Source organism: Fusarium poae (assembly GCF_019609905.1).
Source record: "Fusarium poae strain DAOMC 252244 chromosome Unknown contig_3, whole genome shotgun sequence".
Classification (NCBI taxonomy): domain Eukaryota; kingdom Fungi; phylum Ascomycota; class Sordariomycetes; order Hypocreales; family Nectriaceae; genus Fusarium; species Fusarium poae.
The window spans coordinates 315,592-337,221 of NW_025408661.1; the positions used below are offsets into that span (position 1 = coordinate 315,592).

Below are 21,630 nucleotides of genomic sequence, written 5' to 3' on the forward strand. Positions count from 1 at the left end.
ACCTTGCATTCACTTGGCACAGTCAGGGCCGACTTGAAGATTCTCTGACTTTGGTGCAAGGCTGCGTTCATCTGCGTCAAAAGAAGTTTCATCAAGATAATGAAGAGTTGAAGACAGGGGACTAGCGCACGAGCGGAGAGTGAGATTTAGTATATTACAAGCAGTCCTTGGTACAGTAGGGTGATTGACTGTAGATTTACTAGCAAAGTGCTCTCGCGATCCGTGTCCTATGGCTTAGCATTCCACTCCAAGAACGCCGTCTTTGCCAACCGGATATCCTCTAAAAAGCTTTGACTTGACCGACTTCGCTTGCTCGAATCACCAGTTACCTTCTTGCCATCCATCGTCTCCGACTGCCACACTCGCTTGTTCGGCACCAGCTGCGCCAGCGGACGTCGAGGCGGGTTGAGCAGCAAAGCCCGTTCAAAGTCGATCACCATAATCCCGCCGGTCTCGGGATTGAATAACATGTTTGCGAGCCTCACGTCTTTGTGGACCACGCGCTCTCGATGCATGGCTCTCAAGGACCGAATGGCCTCGTCTTCGAGCGACCTGCCCATGCCGCCAGCCCTCTGCGCTCCGTCGACGCTGCAGCCTCCCCAGGACAAAAATGTCAAGTGCACCACGTAGACCCGGTGGTCGTAGTAGTAGGTCTTGTTCATCGATCGAAGGTCAACCGCACCCAGGAAAACGGGCACGTGGACGCCTTGCACTGGCTTGAGACGCTCGTAGACAGCAGCCTCGTGCTGGAGATCTTTGATGAAAGCCCGCACCGTGCCCTTGCTGACAAAGGTGTAGCCATGAGCAAGTAGGGTCACTTGGAAAAGCACACCCCGCGCACCACCTTCCCCCAATGGCCTGATCCCGTCGTCGAGAGACTGTTCCAGCTGCTTCCGGAGTAGGCGAAGCCACTCCTTGTGGTCGACAGGATGATGTGCGCGGGCGGTAGCGCAGCTCCCGCAGTGAAGCGCCACGTTCGGGCACTTTGGGTCAAGAAAACCACCCTTGACCATCCCGAGAAGACATTTCTGCGTACAGTACTGCCGACCCTGCTCGCCGTCTCCGCGCGGCGGCCGCAACGCCAGTCGCCGGCTCCGCCTGGTTCCTTGTCTTGTGTTTCGTCCAGTTGGCGTAGGCGTGTCCGGTGGCCTGGATGCCGACTCGTCATCAGATGGTTCCGGCCTGTCGTCCTTCCTCAACGACCCCTCGCCAATCTGGCACTTGGCAGTTCGACGCGTCCTTCTGCGCGGCAAGGCCGGCGACCGATCGACATCCTTGTAGGTGGTAGGTTCATGGCCAGGAGAGTAGGCTGACGACACCGATCGTTCATTTTCTGGGATAGAACGGAATGTCGATTCGAAGTCCTCAGACCACCTCTTCAAGCCATTCATAGCTTTTTGACGTTCCTCCTGGCTAATCTCCCGTCGCTCTCCAGGCGCACCGAGAGCCATGAGGGTGAACGCTAGATATTGACCGACAGCCGTGCATATATGGAGGTTGTTTGGATGTGCCGACACCTCCGGACCAGGCTCTGCTAGATGATAGTACAGAGTCTCAGGGTCGTCGTCCCAGTCGATGTTGAGAAACACAATAGCCTCGCCAGTAGTAAGAAGACCATACCCAAGGCCGCTTTCAATCATGTAGTGATACGTCTGCGTGATGGCAGATGCCGTCAGCTTCTCCGCGTGGTACTGGAAACGCGCGTCAGGGTTAATAGAAGTTGGAATCGTCCTTCGGTTCACAACTTCCCTGTAGATGTCCATGGGGCGGAGACCGAGGCGAAGGTGCGGAGCGGTCAGCTTGTGGGGCGGCTTGTACTCGGAAACGTAAACCATTGTGCGCTGGGAAGACGGCGTGTTGTCGGATCGATAGACGCAGATTTGATCCGGCCGCAACTGGTTGAGATCTATTCCGTGGTCCGGCGTCCGCGGCGGCGTCGATGGGGTCTCCCTCTCAACCACTTCTTCGGCAACATCGCTGAGGGCATGGGGATGGTTCTCAAAGACGACACCATCTCCGATCTGAAAATCCCTGCCGACCTCTTCGACCTGTTTAAGATGTTGTACGATGGCCCTAACCGGATCCTCCACGCTATTATGTAGGAAATATTCGAGCGTCTTCTCGTCTCCTATCGGTCGTTGGGAGACCCGGTTCCCCATGCCGGCCAGGAAGTTTCGGTTCTCGAAAAGGCGGCTTTCGGTAGGAAATGAATGGTGCAGTGTACCGAAGGTGACCTTCTGTTGATGAAGGAAGTTGGGCCATGGCCTGAGGTTTTTAGGACACCACTTGTTACGCGGGTTGGTCAACGGGCCCTTTGAGGTCAGTTTTGGATCTGTTTCGATGGCGAAGCGAGAGAAGACGGAATCATGGCAAGCTGCAATGTATTCGTCAAGCGTCGTGAGTCGTGTGTGTTCCTCTGCTTCCTCGGCGCGTTGCTGTTCCCTCTCGGCGCGTTGCTGTTCCCTCTCGGCGCGTTGTCGCTCCTCCTGTCGTTCTCTCTCTGCTCCCTCGGCGCGTTGCTGTTCCCTCTCGGCGCGTTGCTGTTCCCTCTCGGCGCGTTGCTGTTCCCTCTCGGCGCGTTGCTGTTCCCTCTCGGCGCGTTGCTGTTCCCTCTCGGCGCGTTGTCGCTCCTCCCGTCGTTCTCTCTCTGCTCCCTCGGCGCGTTGCTGTTCCCTCTCGGCGCGTTGTCGCTCCTCCTCCGCGCGCTGCTCAGCTTCTCGTAGGAGTCTTGTCAATTCCTCTATACTCGATGGTCCATCCATGATATATAGGATTGATGTCGTGGTGAGGAGTGATTTCGAAGGGTGGATATTTGTGTCGTAAACGTTTGTATTGTGTTTTGATGTTTTGAGCTAATTAAAATGGAGCTACACTACGTTGCGAAGGGTTACTCGCCGGAAATCATTTCGAGGGCGGCCAATACATGGGCTAGGTGCCCAAATTATGTCAGCAATCGTCGCCCCGATTTGATCCGTAAGGCTGTTTAACCGATTGGCCCCGCCCTGTGAGGCCTCCCGCTCGCACCCTGTCTGAAGCCGATCCCGTTGAGCACTGGCCTGGTTCGCGGAATAGACACTCCGATATGTATACTACTTCATCAGAGATTGGTGCCACTTCAACTGGTTCTTTTGGTCTCACTCCTCCCGGCTAGCCAACGAGTAAATGATTTTCTTTTGGCCATTACTACGCCGGCGTGACAGAATGGCTACACCGGCGTCACTCTTATACAGGCAGGCGTTTCTTTTATGGCTTCTGATTCGCTCTTTTTTCCTTCGACCCACAGGTACATCCACGCAAAGGCGGTGAAGGCAGCTCCCCCTTAAAAAGTCCTTGCTTTTTGGTAAAGAACCAATCGGGTCAACCAGTTCTAAAGCGAACATCACAACAAGGTCTAGTTTTCACTGCAGAACCAGGCCAATTCAAGTATGCCCTAGAGGGTAGTTATCTATCTCGCTATCCTCTACCTACTATCGAAGGAAGTCCCTCCTTTTCTTAATACCTGATGAGGAGAGGCTGTTCAGACAGTTCTGGTATCATCGTGAGACATCTTTCCTTGAGGTGGCTGCCTGCCATTTCTCCAACACTACACTACACACAGTGTTGGCAGAAGCTAAATGCACTAACAAAAAGGGATGGACCAATCAGAAGCCGTAGAAATGACGCCTGTGTAAGAGTCACGCTGGTGTAGCCATTTTGTCACCCCGGTGTAGTAATTACCTTTCTTTTAGCCAGTCATATGTTGAAGTAAGCATTTACTAGAAGGTGAATGTCGTAAAATCATACGACTATACTGCAGGAGGCCCACCGTTTACTGGGCACATGCAAAGTAACGGTTTATGGCTATTCTGGCCTGATCATTTCCCCTCTTTTAGACCTAATTAAAGCTTCCTTCGTCATATGAATCTGACTATTCCTACCCGCCTATCAAGTAGACACATGTATCTATAAGTCTCTACTCCAAAACTTACAAAGAGAATGTTATTGCGAAGAGGAAGGTGTACATGTACAATACTGTAAAGGTTACGCAACATTCCATTCATGCAATCTACCAAGGTTCGCACTACCTGCTGCCACCAGAACGCGGAGGTGGACGCATAGACCGGTCCGCCACAGAAGATTGTCATACTTTTACCGTCATGCAGCTAAGACGCTTATACATAACCCGTTCTAGGAAAAGGTCTTCTGCATGAGGCCATAACTCACTCATAGATCCCTTCTAAAGCCAGTGGCTTAGCTACCAAACAGAATAAGACATACTGATATATCAATGCCTTTAACATGTAGTTATCTATAATTAGAGAGGTGGTATGTTGAAGGATGATTGTATTTTGAGAGTTCACTTTCAGCTTACTGCAAGAAGTTGTGCCGTGTCTCAACCGCATGCGGGCAATTTCGTGGAGAGCTGAAAGGCTGGAAATAGGCTCTGTTATTGTCGATCTTCTGCCAGCTACCCAAGCGGGTTATGTGGCGTTTCCGCCGGCTGTAGATCAGTCCGAAATAAGTACATACGTTGTGTGTTTTAGGCCGAGTAGGGAGAAATTAGGGATGAGATACTTTTGGCAAAGTACCTCAGGAAATTGGCTTCCAAGCAGACCCCTCAACGGTGTGAATCGGGAAAACTAGAGCTTTGTCGAGGTGCATGGTTTAGCGTAGTTTTCCCGGAAGGAATAAACTATATTATATCACACTTATGTCATTGGAATGAAGTGCGCCTTTGAGGTTTCCGGAGATTGTTAATAACCTTCGTGTGGGCCGTTGACCCGGCGTTTTTCATTCTACTCCGAGTCTCTTTGTCAATGCTTCTATATATCGGGGTGCTCCTTCTACCACCAATCTACCTATATAGCGCGACGGGCTTTTATTATCTAGATTTAACATAGTTCAGCCCTTATCCAACACTCACAAACATGTCTAACGACCCGGTCAACAAGCAAAGAGAGGCCGCAGCACCCTTTTGGGATGGCGAACCAGACAGCAGGCCAGAACACTCGTTAGGAATTTGAGTTCTCTCTTTGAAGACCGTCAACTGACAATGCAACAGGCCTTACGCCAGTCAAGTCTGTGCCGTATACTTCCAAGGAAATGGACCCCTCCATATCCCTCACGCACTCCTGCATCAGAGTGTCGAGCTTACTTCCCGAAGCGTCGCGACAGACTGTTTCTCTTCGTCGTTACGCGACCTTCACTTGGACGATATCGACTACAATACCGGCCATGTCCTTATTCACTTTATGACCACCGGCAGGTATCAATGCCTGAAGCCACAGGGAGAGACTATTATGATGAGGTATGCATCCGAGTTTACAACTGCACTCCGCGTGTACGCCGCAGCCCAATCCTTTCAATTGCCCTCTCTTCGTGATCTGGCAAGAAGAGAGATGATCGCACTCGGCGACAGGTTGAGCTTGCCTTCCTTGGTTGATATCATGGAAGAGTCAAGTCTGTCATTGAGCACTCTCCCGGGAATAGCCGCGTATGTTGAGTCGCGCATCCTTGCTTTTGCCGAGAACATTACCTATCCAACTTCAGAAAAGGTACTCTCTGAGATTGGAACTCCCAACACGCTCAGCATGGTACTTTTGAAGGCTATTCTGCTGCTTCAAACTTCAAAAGTATCTCTACGTGATGATTCACTTCGGAAGGGGGAACCCGTAGAGATTCTCCGAGGTCTCAGCGATACCGGATCCATAGTAAAAGGCAAGGCTTCGGATGTGGATCAAGTTATGAAGGAAGCCGAGGAGCAAGCAGCTAAGAGGGCCGAAGAAAAGGTTGCTCAAGAAGCAGAAAAGGCTGCAGCTGCCGCTATGGCCGTGGCGCAAAGAATTGCTGCGGCTCAGGCGACTGAAGCAGTTCATGAAGAGGGGGAAATTGCTTGCTTATTAGCAAAAAAGGCACACAGCGGAGGCAGGCTTTTCAAAGAAAAAGACGAAAAGAGGCTTTCTGCACTCGAGCATAATGCCACAAAGAGAGCTGAAGCTCGAGCTGCTCATGAACTTGCTGAAGCAAAAACTGCCCACGCACTAAGTGCCCCCGCTGCAGACAAGGTCGACCTTTCGCTGTTGTGGGCCGCCAGGAATGGAAACGAAGCCATGGTCAAGATGCTCCTCGATACGGGCAAAGCCGACGTTGATGCGAAAGACGACAATGGCCGGACGCCGCTGTCGTTGGCCGCTAGGAATGGACACAAGACTGTGGTCAAGATACTCCTCGATACGGACAAGGTTGACGTTGATGCGAAAGACACAGAGTATGGCCAGACGCCGTTGTCGTGGGCCGCTGAGAATGGACATGAGACCATGGTCAAGATGCTCCTCGATACGGGCAAGGTCGACGTTGATGCGAAAGACATAGAGTATGGCCAGACGCCGCTGTTGTGGGCCGCTGAGAATGGACGCGAGGCCGTGGTCAAGATGCTCCTCGATACGGGCAAGGTCGACGTTGATGCGAAAGACGACAACGGCCGGACGCCGCTGTCGTGGGCCGCTGAGAATGGACATGAGACTATGGTCAAGATGCTCCTCGATACGGGCAAGGTCTGCGTTGATGCGAAAGACGACAACGGCCGGACGCCGTGGTCGCGGGCCGCTAAGAATGGACACAGGACCGTGGTCAAGATGCTCCTCGATACGGGCAAGGTCGACGTTGATGCGAAAGACGACAACGGCCGGACGCCGCTGTCGTGGGCCGCTGAGAATGGACATGAGACTATGGTCAAGATGCTCATCGATACGGGCAAGGTCGACGTTGATGCGAAAGACGACAACGGCCAGACGCCGCTGTCGTGGGCCGCTGAGAATGGACATGAGACTATGGTCAAGATGCTCGTCGATACGGGCAAGGTCGACGTTGATGCGAACGACAATAATGGCCGGACGCCGCTGTCGTGGGCCGCTGAGAATGGACGCGAGGCCGTGGTCAAGATGCTCGTCGATACGGGCAAGGTCTGCGTTGATGCGAAAGACGACAACGGCCGGACGCCGTGGTCGCGGGCCGCTAAGAATGGACACAAGACCGTGGTCAAGATGCTCCTCGATACGGGCAAGGTCGACGTTGATGCGAAAGACGACAACGGCCAGACGCCGCTGTCGTGGGCCGCTGAGAATGGACATGAGACTATGGTCAAGATGCTCGTCGATACGGGCAAGGTCGACGTTGATGCGAAAGACGATACTGGCCGGACGCCGCTGTCGTGGGCCGCTGAGAATGGACATGAGACCATGGTCAGGATGCTCCTCGATACGGGCAAGGTCTGCGTTGATGCGAAAGACGACAACGGCCGGACGCCGTGGTCGCGGGCCGCTAAGAATGGACACAAGACCGTGGTCAAGATGCTCCTCGATACGGGCAAAGCCGACGTTGATGCGAAAGACGACAACGGCCGGACGCCGCTGTCGTGGGCCGCTGAGAATGGACATGAGACTATGGTCAAGATGCTCCTCGATACGGGCAAGGTCGACGTTGATGCGAAAGACGACAACGGCCGGACGCCGCTGTCGTGGGCCGCTAAGAACTGCAAGATGCCGTGGGCGTGGTCGCGGGCCGCTAAGAATGGACATGAGACTATGGTCAAGATGCTCCTCGATACGGGCAAGGTCGACGTTGATGCGAAAGACGACAACGGCCGGACGCCGCTGTCGTGGGCCGCTGAGAATGGACATGAGACTATGGTCAAGATGCTCCTCGATACGGGCAAGGTCGACGTTGATGCGAAAGACAACAATGGCCAGACGCCGCTGTCGTGGGCCGCTGAGAATGGACATGAGACTATGGTCAAGATGCTCCTCGATACGGGCAAGGTCGACGTTGATGCGAAAGACGACAACGGCCGGACGCCGCTGTCGTGGGCCGCTGAGAATGGACATGAGATTATGGTCAAGATGCTCCTCGATACGGGCAAGGTCGACGTTGATGCGAAAGACAACAATGGCCAGACGCCGCTGTCGTGGGCCGCTAAGAACTGCAAGACGCCGTGGGCGTGGTCGCGGGCCGCTAAGAATGGACACAAGACCGTGGTCAAGATGCTCCTCGATACGGGCAAGGTCGACGTTGATGCGAAAGACGACAACGGCCGGACGCCGCTGTCGTGGGCCGCTGAGAATGGACATGAGACTATGGTCAAGATGCTCCTCGATACGGGCAAGGTCGACGTTGATGCGAAAGACGACAACGGCCGAACGCCGTTGTCGTGGGCCGCTAGGAATGGACGCGAGGCCGTGGTCAAGATGCTCGTCGATACGGGTAAGGTCTGCGTTGATGCGAAAGACGATACTGGCCGGACGCCGCTGTCGTGGGCCGCTAGGAATGGACGCGAGGCCGTGGTCAAGATGCTCGTCGATACGGGCAAGGTCTGCGTTGATGCGAAAGACGATACTGGCCGGACGCCGCTGTCGTGGGCCGCTAAGAATGGACATGAGACTATGGCCAAGATGCTCCTCGATACGGGCAAGGTCGACGTTGATGCGAAAGACGACAACGGCCGGACGCCGCTGTCGTGGGCCGCTGAGAATGGACATGAGACTATGGTCAAGATGCTCCTCGATACGGGCAAGGTCGACGTTGATGCGAAAGACAACAATGGCCAGACGCCGCTGTCGTGGGCCGCTGAGAATGGACATGAGACTATGGTCAAGATGCTCCTCGATACGGGCAAGGTCGACGTTGATGCGAAAGACGACAACGGCCGGACGCCGCTGTCGTGGGCCGCTGAGAATGGACATGAGACTATGGTCAAGATGCTCCTCGATACGGGCAAGGTCGACGTTGATGCGAAAGACAACAATGGCCAGACGCCGCTGTCGTGGGCCGCTAAGAACTGCAAGACGCCGTGGGCGTGGTCGCGGGCCGCTAAGAATGGACACAAGACCGTGGTCAAGATGCTCCTCGATACGGGCAAGGTCGACGTTGATGCAAAAGACAATAATGGCCGAACGCCGTTGTCGTGGGCCGCTAGGAATGGACGCGAGGCCGTGGTCAAGATGCTCGTCGATACGGGCAAGGTCTGCGTTGATGCGAAAGACGATACTGGCCGGACGCCGCTGTCGTGGGCCGCTAGGAATGGACACAAGACCGTGGTCAAGATGCTCCTCGATACGGGCAAGGTCGACGTTGATGCGAAAGACGACAACGGCCGGACGCCGCTGTCGTGGGCCGCTGAGAATGGACATGAGACTATGGCCAAGATGCTCCTCGATACGGGCAAGGTCGACGTTGATGCGAAAGACGACAACGGCCGGACGCCGCTGTCGTGGGCCGCTGAGAATGGACATGAGACTATGGTCAAGATGCTCCTCGATACGGGCAAGGTCGACGTTGATGCGAAAGACAACAATGGCCAGACGCCGCTGTCGTGGGCCGCTAAGAACTGCAAGACGCCGTGGGCGTGGTCGCGGGCCGCTAAGAATGGACACAAGACCGTGGTCAAGATGCTCCTCGATACGGGCAAGGACGACGTTGATGCAAAAGACAATAATGGCCGAACGCCGTTGTCGTGGGCCGCTAGGAATGGACGCGAGGCCGTGGTCAAGATGCTCGTCGATACGGGCAAGGTCTGCGTTGATGCGAAAGACGATACTGGCCGGACGCCGCTGTCGTGGGCCGCTAGGAATGGACACAAGACCGTGGTCAAGATGCTCCTCGATACGGGCAAGGCCGACGTTGATGCGAAATATTACATTGGCCCATACTTCTCAACAAGCAGTACTGATTGATAAGGCCCTTACTGATATCTTAATGGAATGGAATGAATTTATTCCGCCCGGGAGGATACGCCTCATAGGGCCCACAACATTAAGTCTCGTTAGTTACATTCTTTTCCGACTTCTAGCCCTATAACCCTCAAACATCACAATCCCTACTCCTCGCCACATTTCCCAGCCTCGCTTGTCCCTGCGACAGGCCTGCTTGAAGGCCAAATTCTCCAAGTGTTCAGCGTCCCATCTTCAGCGGCTGAAGCCTGGTCTGTCTACCAGAGGCTGTACTATATTAGTTCTTGCTGCATTATATCGTTTGGTTTGTTAGTATATCTTGTATGTTATCATGTCCGTGTAGCATCCAAACGCCCCGTGCTTTTCGCAAACTTGATCGCTGCTCGCACTGCTGCCAGGTTCGGCCTCCACTTATGCCCGTCTTCCGCCGTCTTGCCTCCCAGGAAAAATGATAGATTACCCATCATTTCCCCGTCGACATTTCGCATGTGTTCTCGTTGCTCATCCCACCGTGGACATCGGAAGAGGAAATGGTCCACCGTTTCTTCTTCCTGGCCGCAATCGCACGTATCTGTCTCTGCTGCGCCTATCCTGTGCAGATACCTGTTGACCCGTGCCATTCCCGTTCGTAGTTGCACCAGGATGTCGGATTCGCGTCTCTTCAGTGCGTCATATAGTGTGCGCGTGTGCTTGCCGGGCAGCGCCTTATCGAGCTGCTTCGAATAGCTGCCTACGCTCTCGGGTAGCACCATGTGCTGCCGACGTTGTGCTAGTAGTACTCTCAGTCGGGTCGATCGGGCCTGGTACAGCGGTTTCGTTGCTCTGCATCCGCTATCTGTGGCTTTTCCCGCTTCGGTCTTTGCTTTTGCTCCCAGTGTGAAAGAGTCATTCGTGGGCGATACCCAACGCATCGTGATGGTGTTTCCACCCTTTCTAACTCGTTCGGCATGTTTGTAGATCTCCCGGATGGTGCCTTGTCCTGACTGTTGCCGAGGTTTCATAATCGCTTGTAGCGCCGACCGGTTTCTTGTTGCAATGATCACCTCTCGGTGTCGGAGCCCATCGGGCATGCACCTCAGGACCATTGCTATCGCTTCCAGCTCGGCCATGTATGCGTTTTGCTCGTCTCTCGGGCCAAGAGTGACGGAGTACTTTGCTATAACATCACCATTCACTCCTCCGTCCGCGGTGTTACGCACAACGCCGCCCATGCCGACTAGTCCGTTTCTCGCAGAGGCATTCGTTGCGATGAGTACTTGTCTCATGCTGCTGGTCCCGGTCATGTCGTCGCCTGTGCCTGTATCTGCCGCTGCCTCCTTGTCTGAACTGTACCGGTACTCCACCACCATGTGTCTATGCCAAGGTGGTAGTGCAAACGGCTCGATCGTTTCCATCCGCTCTATTGCGCCATCGTGGGCGAGTGCTAACTTCGTCAACGGCGACAGATATCTCCGTGTCTCTCTCACCCTGAGTGTCGTAAGCGGGTGCGTCTTCGGCAGTGTTTGCATGTTGACGTAGAGTCGTGTGCCGGCCTGCGCGTGGCGTTCATCGATGGGTAGAATACCAGCTTCAACTTCCGCCACTGCCATCGAAACCGTCTTGAAGGCTCCTGTGATGGCTTGCGCACCCATTTTCTGTGCCTCGTTCAGCCACCTGGTCTCCCTCCACCCGCGTCGGTGGGACCACACGTTCGAAGCGTAGTCCATCGCCGGGGCCACCGTTGCTACGAACAACTGTCTCGCCGTCCGGGGCGTCAACATCTTCAGCCTTCGTAGACACATGGCCGCCCGAAGTCCCCGTGCAGCTGCTTTCGCCATGTGTTCCTCATACCGCAACTCCGAGTCCATCACCAGTCCCAGTATCTTGCCGCTTTTCTTGGGAATGATCCTTTGGCCCTTGATCATATACGGATTTTCGTCGGTGCGTTCGGGATGGCGTGTGAAGTGTATGATGACCGTCTTGTCTTCCTCAAACGTCGCCCCGCTCCGTCTCTCCCACTCCAGTGCTCTGTCGATGACAGCCTGGATGCCCACTCGGTTGGCTTCTGCTGTCGGACCCGTCACCCAGGCTGAGTAGTCATCGATAAAGGCGATCGATCCACCTTTTGCATCGATCTTGCGCTGCACGAGGTCTGCGTTGAAGAAAAGGAACAGCACACTGTCTTTTGTGAGGGTTAGCAGGGCCACACAGACTTTAGTACCTACCCCTGTATCTATGTTATTTTTGGTTGAAGCTATCGGTATAGGTACAAATCGCCAGGCTGGCGGTCCATTCCATTTCCATCCACGCATCCTCTTGTAGAATGGATGGGCGTCCATGTAGGCCCACCGTAGATGGAATGGATGGAAATGGACGCTAAGAGTGGGCCTGTGGAATGGATGGACGTGGAAATGGAAATGCGTGGACGCTATAAAGGGACAGTACACGTGATCCTCCCACCTGTTGCCTCCCGGGCCTCCGCAAAGCTCATTTCAGCTAACACATCAGTCCCTGGCACCTTTAAATCCTCAAGAAGCTTCTCAGTGCTCTTAATATAGCCTCCGCAATGCCATGACCTCACCGTCTGTGTCATCCCGATCGTACTAGCGTCCAGCCTGGCACGATCGTCACGAACCATTCGACCACACGTTGAGAAGAGCCTCTCAACATCGGCAGACATAGGAAGGACAGAGAGCACATCGAGAGCCATCTGTGACAGACGTGGATACTCTTCCCGTCTCTCATATACGGTCACATACCCGTCACTACTCCTCCTTGTCCTCTTGCAACCGCTTCTCAACACCCCTAACTCTCTTAACTTCCCAGGTCAGAGGAAAATTCAGGTTTTGCCTTAGGGTTAGCGTTGTATATAATACCGCTCTTTTTTCTGTAACGTCAGGGTTGCAATTACGCTTAGGGTTATATACCAACCTCTCTTTTAAGTCTTCCTTCTAACCCTTTAACTTTAGCCTTAGCTAATACTTTTAAGTATCTTATTAACTATTTATTACCCTCTTTATATTTTCTTCTCGATTTAAAAGTAAATATAGGGTTTTAGCTTACTATTAGATTTATTAGTGATACGAATAAAAGTAATACTTTAAAGATTCCCCTTCCCTCTTAACCTAAACAATTATCAATTATCCTATTTCCCATAAGTTATATATACGCCGAGGCTATATATTTCTATACTAGGAGTCTAGGGTAAGATACGTATATAGTAAGACTACTTTGAAAAAGAGAAAAAAAAAATTACTTATAAGACCTTGGCTTCTTTATTTATATTACTTACTTATATTATGCCCGTTATTTACTATTTATTCTCTACTTAGCTAAGATATAAGGTATAATTATATTTAATTAATTACTACTAGTTACCTTCAGTCAATAATTATTGTATTTAAATTATAAATATCTTATTCTTATTACTTTCTTTACTTTAGTTATAATATAATACCTTTCAAGTCTATCTTCAAACTATCTTTTTTTTCTCTTCTTTTAAATCTTATGTACCTTTAATATAATCTTGCCTCCAATTAAGTATTATAAGAAATACCGCCATCGCATTTGTCATCTCCCGCCCACATACTAGCTTATTATGCTTTCGACCTAGCCAGTCCCCATAGTCTTGCCGGCTCTTAAACTCTCGTCCGGCCGCCTCTTGTATCCGCAGTAATAGGTCTGCCTCAGTAGTCGCGGCCAATGCCACAGGGATTACTATATGTTTCCACCGCCAGCACGAGGCCCCCTTTGTCTTGTAGCCGTCTCGGCAGAGCTCCTGCGATACATGGCAGTAGAAGCAGCTTAGGAATATTGCCTGCCGGTCCTTCTTATAGTTGATCAGACCCTGGAATTCCATACAGCTGGTAAAGGATAGGTCTTTTGTCCCGGCCGTCAAGTGACACTCGCCCCATGTATGCCTGGCCTCCTCGACACCACTAAACATCCAGCAGATACGACAGCCCATCTTGCCGAGCCCCTCGACCTCTTCCAAGGCAGATTCGAGAGCTTCGAGGGCGTGGGCATCCTGCCTGCCTCGGTCATGCGAGGCAGTAATCCCTTGCGCCGATAACTCGCTCTTCCACGCCAGCTCGGCATGGTGGCAGTTGTCGCATCTTGTGACCTTAGCCTCGTTACCATCGCCGCCGCCGAGGTCCTTACAGTCCCGAAGGTCGCCGTCTAGGCATTGGCCGAGCAGTCGACGCCGGCACCCTCGGGTCCGGATCAGCCTGCGTACCTCCCGCACGCTTATATCTAGACAGGCCTCGCCCGCGGCGTCCTCGTCCGGCCAGTCCTTATCCTCGATAATGACCTCAGCTGTTACAGGCTCTCCGGTTCGCCCGGCCCGCCCGGCCTCCTGGGCGTAGTCGATGATGCTGAAGGGGGCCTCGAGGTGGATGACGTGGATGATGCCGGCGACGTCGATGCCCGTTCCTAGAGCCGCCGTTGCCACTATGTAAGGCGCCTCACCTCGGACCCAGGCCTGGAAACCCTCCTCACGCTGGGCGATGAACTGCGAGTCGCTGTCGTCGCGCAAGGCGTGGTAGTAGTGGCAGTCGAGCTGCCGGGCGAGGGCCTTGCATTTCGCCTGGCTGGTGCAGTATATGATGCCCTTCTCCCCTGTGGATAGGTCTGGTAATCGTGCCTCTACCCGTCTCTTCACTTCCATCACGCCCCGCCCGTTACGGACGCGAAGGACGGCATATCGTACGTTCAGCCGGTGACTCGAGGCCCGTATGTAGAACGGGTTCTGTAGCTGCATGGCCTCCTCAAAGTCACGCTGCCGGAGAGGCGGCAGGGTCCCGGTAAGGAAGACAAAGGGACAACCCAGGCTCCGTAAGAGGACGAGGCCCCGGAGCTTCGGGCGGTAGGTTTCGGCAGCCGTGAAGGTTAGGTGGCACTCGTCGATGACCACGCGGTCTAGCCTTCCATTGACGCTCAAGTCGGCCGCCCACTGCAGGAAGTCATCGGTGATGGCCGCCTCGGCCGACACAAGCGTGACCCTGGGCCAAGATGACCGTGCCTCAGGCCAGGGCTTACAATCCAGGCCGGCGTCGACACAGCGCTGGACGAGCTGCCTCTTAAGCTCGGCATAGGGAGCTACCACGATGGTGACACCCGCACTTGCTAGCATGGCCGGGACCATAAAGACCAAGCTCTTGCCGCCACCTGTTGGCAGTACTGCCACGAGCGGGCTCTGTTTAGCCGTGGCTAGCCTCACGGCCTCTTCTTGCTGAGGTGACCGAAATCGGGCAGTATCGTTACGTAGTACTGCCCGTAGCGCCCATATAATCATATCTTCCTCCTCCTCTTCTTCTTCTTCTTCTTCCTCCTCCTCCTCCTCCTTCTTTCGCTTCTCTTTCTCGTTTACCCCTACCGTGCCCGCCCGTAATGCCTCGAGAGATGTAACCTTGGCCCGCTTTCTAGGGGAATGACCATCCTTCGCCTCTCTATCTTGTGTGGGGGTAGGCTCGACCTTCTTACCCGATGGCAATGATAGCGGTGATGATGAGCTGGTATCACAGCCGAGGAATTTATGCCAGCGATAGCTTACCTGCCCAAAGATCTCTAGGGACTCAGCCGTTAAGCGTTTAAGTATATCAATCGTTACGCCATAGTTGGCGGCCGTCTGTCCGGTATGAGAGGCGGCCAGGTCATCGGGTGCCTCATACTGCTCCGACTCATCATGATCATCATCTTCGCCGTCCTCGAAGTCAGCCCGGCCGGCCCCTCGGTCACGGGCATGCTTCTTGCTGATGGCAATGGCAATATGGCGCCAATCATGGAGCATAATCCGGCGGCCAATATAGTAAGACGTCCACCTCCCCATGGCCGCGGACATCTGGCTGCTCTCCCAGGGTACTCCTCCTGCCGCCTCGTTATGCCAGATAAAGTCGCTCGGCGGCGCCATCTTCTCCCCATATAGCTCCCACTTATCGGCCTCCCAGCGATCTGTCAGCGGCCGGATATAGATCATATACATCACAAACAGCTGCCCGATCCGCCCGGGCAAGAAGCGAGGGATGACCTTGGGCGAGTCGAAGTGGGCGAGGGACTTGTGGCAGTGATGGATAGCCACGCGTGTTGTTTCATACTGTTTCATATGAAACTGAAACAGTCCCTGGACCCGGTTTCGTATGAAACAGTAACTCCCCCAGTTTCATATGTTTCAGTCGGTTTCATATGTTTCATATACAGCCGATGAGTCCCAAATATCTTAGTACCTTACCAAGAAAATTTCGCAAACAAATGCCTTCAACGCAGTTAGAAACGTGCTAATAGTAAATATGCGTCGCATAACACCACTAGGTTCGTGCGCCTGGATATAAAACGCGGCCTGTACTTTAGAGTCGTGTCTCTGGTTTCACATCCGGCTTGTCGCATCAAGGACTCCAATCCTAACGACATGAGCTTAAATAGCTATGCCTGAACACGGCTGTTCAATTTCATCTGTTCTTTAGATAATTCTTATCAGTTGACTGGTGCCATCACTGACCCCTGTGGAATTAATTGTCCGCCAACATGTCATCAGCCTCGCCCGCTCCCTTGTCATCGGAGCCTTCTCATGAGCTCTTGGGGCCTGCTTCGCCTGGTTCTCCCGTTCCCGCGAAGCGCATATTAGATCGCTGGAGGCAGAAGGTGTACAGCACAGCGAGTGGGATGAAGGATGAATTCGACCGCTTTATTTATATAAGTAATTTGAAGTCCTCTAATGGCCTGGTTCTGACGATACTTCGCAGGGCTCACAGGTTGGGATTGGACAACAAACGGCCTTACAGTGGTGGCTTGAACCGACGCAGCGAGAGAATTTCCCCCTCTACCGTATGGCTTTTGACATATTCTGCATCCCCTCCATGTCTACGGAAGCAGAGCGAATCTTCTCAGGCGCAAAACGACAGGTTAGATGGGATAGAAGTAGGATGTCTGCCAAAATGGTAGAGACATGTGAGTGCATTAAAAGTTGGATAAGTGTTCCAAAGGGAAAGAGCAGGCCGCTTCTTGCAGGGGTGTTTAGGGAAGCGGAGGATATCGACGCGGCTGTAAGGATACTCCAAGATGTAAAGATTAGTAAGGGGGCAGAAAGTGATGGCGAGCCTAGGGAATTGGTAGTGTAGGTAGGCAGACAATGCCAAACATCTTTGGGGTACTTGGAAATAAGGTGTACCTATATCGATGCCGAGCTTGTCAAAGAATTGGACTGCAACTGGATATTGTTTCGTATGAAACTGAAACCAGTTCATATGAAACTGAAACTATACTGACGTCCGGTGTCATGAAACTGAAACTCCCCCCAGTTTCAGTTTCATAGCGTGGCTATCCAGCACTGGCTTATATGCATCTCTGAGTGTACTCTCGGCTGCGGCAAGAATACGCCTGAGATCTATATCCGTGTCAACTGCGCCGCCTTCTTCTTCTCCATCATCGTCATCGTCATCGTCATCGTCATCGTCATCGTCATCATCATCACCATCGCCGCCGCCGCCGCCGCCGTCGTCATCATCATCGTCCCCGCTTCGTGGTAATGCATACGACGACATGATCTCGGTATCGCGGAGACCCTGCAGGTGCGTAGGGAACCCGGTATGGACAAGCCAGGGTACCCGATCAGCCCGTGACGCCTCGACGTCTTGCACAATCTCGGCCTCCTTATCTAGGTCGCGCGAGGCCTGGATAATGTCAGCCTTTAGGTCTTCAAACAGCTTTCCCTCCTCCTGTGACGTGGACGCCATGATGGACAGGCCCGACCCTGCCAGCGCTCCTCCCGTTAGTGGCAGAGATGGGTCTTCTTCGACCAGAAAATAGTCGATAAGGCCCTTAGCCGTGAAGTATGTCTGGAGCTTGCATGCCCTCCAGAGAGGCATAGCGTTCGTATGCTCCGAGGCCTTCCTCCCGTGAACCGGCATGTGATCGTACATCTTCCTAGCCCGCCGCGTGCAATAGTCACATTGGACTTCCGTGCAGGTGCAGATGTAGCCTTCGTACATGGTAAGACCCTCTATAGGCCGGCATGGCCTTTTTCTATCGGCCCTCCACTGCCGCAATGCCTCAACTGGGCGCAGTTCGTAGCTCAAAAACCGCTCGATCGTCAGTCGCAGTTCGTCACCTTTCATCCGGTGCGGCTCGGCCCGCAAGTGACTCCTCCAGCTTGTTTGTTTCGGAACCAGGCATGTTCCGCAGAGGCGGCAGACTATGACCTGGTGATCGGCGTTGTAATGGAAGCTATCAAGACCCATAGTAGGTAGTACTATTACTATAAGATGATGTATTTTTATTGATCTAGGAACAATGAATAAAATGGGGAGCCTGAATCCATATCTATTATATTCTTACATATATATGTTTATTGTAACTTTCTCTCCTTTTTCTTCTTATCTCTCTTAGAAGTTAGTCTTCATTCACTGTAAGTTGCCTTTGAAGAACACTGAGGGCTATTCTCTCTATAAAGTTTAGACCTGTCCTAAAAGCGCGCGTCAAAGACGCGCTGTTCGCGTGGAATTCCGTAATCAAACTTTAATTATATTACATATATTACATACGTTGCAAAGCTTTGAGCTACCACCTCAAACACGATAAGAACCATCCAGGGTTATGACCAGAGCACCAATGAGATGATAAAGCGCCCCTGCTATCGCTGAAAGTGGAGTCGCGGCAGTTTCGTCAAGTACCCACTTTCAAGTGAAAGAGGAAAACAGGGGTGATGGCCCAATCAAGACGCGTAAACGTCCTTTTTCACTTGAATTTGGAGCTGGAATAATGATGTAGACTCGGAACTTAGTATCATATTGGAACAAACCAACAGATCTCACTAGACGGGATGTAAAGGAAGGCAGGGCCTCGTTTCAGCAACAAATGCAAATGGACGTGGAGAGGTGGACGCGTGAGCCAGTTACAATTAAGAGCCGAAGCTAGGTCGGCCAGGATTAAAAGGTCTTTGGGGTTGTGTTGTAAACTTTAATAAATAAAAAACCGGACTTGACTTGAAATAGCTAGAAATAAACGCGTGATCCCGGTCAAGCTACCCTTGTCATATGTTGTCCACGACGCGTGTTGCGATCCGCGCCGTTGTATTCGTCTTCCACTTGGTTCGGTGGTCAGATTTGCTACTTCAGAAAGATATGGTTAAACATTCTATGCCACTTCATCCCCCGAACCCCATCGTTCTTCTATAAACTCAAGTAAATAATAACCTTTTACTACAAAAGCCAGCTATATATATATTTATTCATGTCTCTTCATCTCGCTCACAGAATGAATGTACAATACGCAATATTGCTGATGGTCTATAGGGTAGGCTGAGCATGGACTAACTTTGACAGGGGTGCCACCTTGTCATCCAAAAATTTATAAATAAGTCCGCTTCCCCCACCACCTGCCCAACAAGCCCATGCATTCATATATGAACAGCACCGACTCTTGCTGTTCCGATTATCTCCTCACAGAGGACGCCGACCTCGGTGATGATCATATGGATGGATGATTGCCGATACTAATGCTGCCATATATAGCCCATCTTTATTATGTCCATGATCCTTTGTGGTTATGCAGAGAAGCGAAGCCTACTGGTATCCCTTGTGAGGAAGCGTACTGCTGCTATCTCGTAGTCGCATTGCACAACGTATGCTGAGATATCACAGTATATAATGGGAAAGGAAAGATTATGATTATGTAAGTCACCTTGGTCGCAGATTGGCAACTTCAGTTTTTGTACCCCAGGGTACAAAAATATAGTATAACAATGCCTGCCTGTTCCTAAGACACTTGACTTACTGGACGTCGGTTTGTACCCCAGGGTTGAAAATTATAGGCCCCCTTTTCTAAATGATGATGATGATGAATGACCTCTTGGTTTGTACCCTGGGGTTGAAAACTTCTGGCCCTACTTACTTCACGCAAACGTCTACAGTCATTTACTTTCTACCCCAGGGTACAAACGTGGACTTACCCGGAATAATCTCCCTCTTCTCTTCTCCTTCCAGTATAATATATATAATGCGTACGCATACACTTTGTCATACACTTTGTCCGCTTTTCCTTCCTTGATAGGCCTTATTATTATTGTTAGACCCCACCTATGTAGTATTAAAATTCTCTACTCTAGGCTCTTTTCTAGCCCAACTCCACCCTATTTCCTAACCCTCACCTGTACCTAACCCCAACCCCAGGAAGCGTAGGTCTTGAAGTCATCATCATCTCGGACCTTGGCGAACCGTTGCGCGAGATCCGCCATCCCCGCCCGCTCCCGGGTAGGCATAGCCCACTCACCCAGCAGCGCTCGACCCGTAAAGACGAGACCAGCAAGTACGTAGGTGAATAGGTGAGCTGGCCGTAGCTGCCCTGTCTCTCCGTCGATTCCTAGTACCCCTACGAAGTGCCACAGCGGGCTCTCGAAAGGGTCCCCGTCGAGGCGCTGCGTCCAGAAGGTCGCCAGAATCTGGAGTATCTGCTCCTGCACTCCGTCGTCGCTCGGTTGTTCCTCGTCCTGGAGACGCGACCAGAGCTCCTCGAGTCCCGTCCGCTGGGCATGGGTAAAGCGGAAGCCATGTGTAGCAAGCAGGATATCCTCCTCTAGCGACAGTACGTTGAAGCAATAGCATAGAAACCTCTTTACATATATCAGGTATCTATCCATGCTGGTCTTCTCCTGTAGAGGACCGAACGGTCGGCTGTGTGCGTCGTGGGGGTGAGGGCTGGCAAGGAGCAAGCGGGTCATTAGGGGCATGCTCTTCAGTCCGCCGATGCATCGGTCAAAGAAGAGTCGATCAAGCACGGCGACCATTCGTTGCAGCTCGTTCTCGTCGCGGCCAGGCATCCTGCTACAGGCTTGGATGTCGGCCAAGTTCCTCCCGGAAAAGTGGGCCGGCCAGCCAGTCCGTTTTAGCCAATTTGTTGTCTCATGCCTCAGGATACCTTCCTCCATGACCTTCTGCATCTCCTCCTGCTCCTCCTTCTGCAGTATCCACCCTTTGGTAATATTGGCGATTGCCTGGTCTTCCGAAGGCGTCTGGTGCTTATCGGCCATCGTCGCCATCCTCGCTCTTCTCCTCCCCTTGCCTGCCAGGGCCACATCGCCGCTGCCGCCGCCGACAGGTGGGCTTACGCAGAAGTAGAATATCGCCCTCTTAGGCCCCGTGAAGAAGGTCTGCAGCCGGACGTTGGTCCAGAGGCCTTCCCGGGCCTTGGCTCCCTTGACGCCGTGCTCGTCGTTGAAGTGAACCCGCAGACACTTCCAGCTCGGCGTGAGATGCTTGCAGGCCGACCAGGTGCAAGCGAACCCCCGATGAATAGGGAGACCCTCGATGGGCTGGGTGGGATTTGACGGGCCATAGAGGGCAAGTCGATCCTCCTTCGGTCCCTGGAGCTGCAGGTCCCTGTGGCGGCGGATGAGGTCGCTGCGGGCCCGATGGTCGATGTCTGGGTGACGGTCCCTCAGGTGGCCTTCCAGGTTACGGACCGCATAGCCGTGGAAGGCGCAGATCGGGGACTGGTGTTCTTCATTATATAGGAGCCATCCCTCTCCTGATGATAATTCAGTGCCTTCTGCCTGACTAGCAGATTCTCCTCCTGCCGTATCCCTCTGCCGCTCTGGCCCGTTGCTGCTAGGCGAGACTGTCAGGCGCTCTGGGGCCATATGGCTGTATTGATCGATCCCGTCTATCTAGACCGTTGATTGCTAGTCGATATTGGGCTGTTTAGGAAGGAGGGCTCTTTTCACTCTTTGACTTACCTCCTCGAGAGAGAAAGGGGGAGGGCACGGGTAGGGATCCCTTGCTCCCTTGTGGGGTCTACCTAGCTACCGCGATGGCTCCTATGCCTACTCTGGACTTGAACAGGGTGATGATTGGCTGGATTGATCTTACTAAGGGAAACCGGGCCCCATTCCCAAATAATCCCTGATAATTTAAGAAATGAGATAGATTTTGGGAATGGGCCCCGTTCCCGAGGTGGT

The 21,630-nt window shown here is 52.7% G+C and overlaps 6 protein-coding genes across 6 annotated transcripts; 2 read left to right on the forward strand and 4 right to left on the reverse strand.

Annotated features, from left to right (window-relative positions):
* Window positions 1-227: 227 nt before the first annotated feature.
* FPOAC1_013719 (uncharacterized protein) lies at window positions 228-2,762 on the reverse strand (the record flags this gene model as incomplete). Its single annotated transcript, XM_044858060.1, has 1 exon — window positions 228-2,762. One exon carries the CDS (start codon window positions 2,760-2,762, stop codon window positions 228-230), a length of 2,535 nt encoding a protein of 844 aa, XP_044700884.1.
* Window positions 2,763-4,907: 2,145 nt separating this feature from the next.
* FPOAC1_013720 (uncharacterized protein) lies at window positions 4,908-9,707 on the forward strand (the record flags this gene model as incomplete). The annotated part of the gene is made up of 2 exons (XM_044858061.1): window positions 4,908-4,990; window positions 5,042-9,707. The coding sequence occupies 2 exons, from the start codon at window positions 4,908-4,910 to the stop codon at window positions 9,705-9,707; spliced, it is 4,749 nt and encodes a 1,582-aa protein (XP_044700885.1).
* A 3,035-nt stretch (window positions 9,708-12,742) lies between these two features.
* On the reverse strand, window positions 12,743-15,786 carry FPOAC1_013721 (uncharacterized protein; the record flags this gene model as incomplete). The annotated part of the gene is made up of 2 exons (XM_044858062.1): window positions 12,743-12,745; window positions 13,273-15,786. The coding sequence occupies 2 exons, from the start codon at window positions 15,784-15,786 to the stop codon at window positions 12,743-12,745; spliced, it is 2,517 nt and encodes an 838-aa protein (XP_044700886.1).
* Window positions 15,787-16,205: 419 nt separating this feature from the next.
* Window positions 16,206-16,622, forward strand: FPOAC1_013722 (uncharacterized protein; the record flags this gene model as incomplete). Its single annotated transcript, XM_044858063.1, has 1 exon — window positions 16,206-16,622. The coding sequence occupies one exon, from the start codon at window positions 16,206-16,208 to the stop codon at window positions 16,620-16,622; it is 417 nt and encodes a 138-aa protein (XP_044700887.1).
* Window positions 16,623-16,954: 332 nt separating this feature from the next.
* On the reverse strand, window positions 16,955-17,917 carry FPOAC1_013723 (uncharacterized protein; the record flags this gene model as incomplete). The annotated part of the gene is made up of 1 exon (XM_044858064.1): window positions 16,955-17,917. The coding sequence occupies one exon, from the start codon at window positions 17,915-17,917 to the stop codon at window positions 16,955-16,957; it is 963 nt and encodes a 320-aa protein (XP_044700888.1).
* Window positions 17,918-19,830: 1,913 nt separating this feature from the next.
* On the reverse strand, window positions 19,831-21,312 carry FPOAC1_013724 (uncharacterized protein; the record flags this gene model as incomplete). The annotated part of the gene is made up of 1 exon (XM_044858065.1): window positions 19,831-21,312. The coding sequence occupies one exon, from the start codon at window positions 21,310-21,312 to the stop codon at window positions 19,831-19,833; it is 1,482 nt and encodes a 493-aa protein (XP_044700889.1).
* Between the last annotated feature and the right edge of the window lie 318 nt (window positions 21,313-21,630).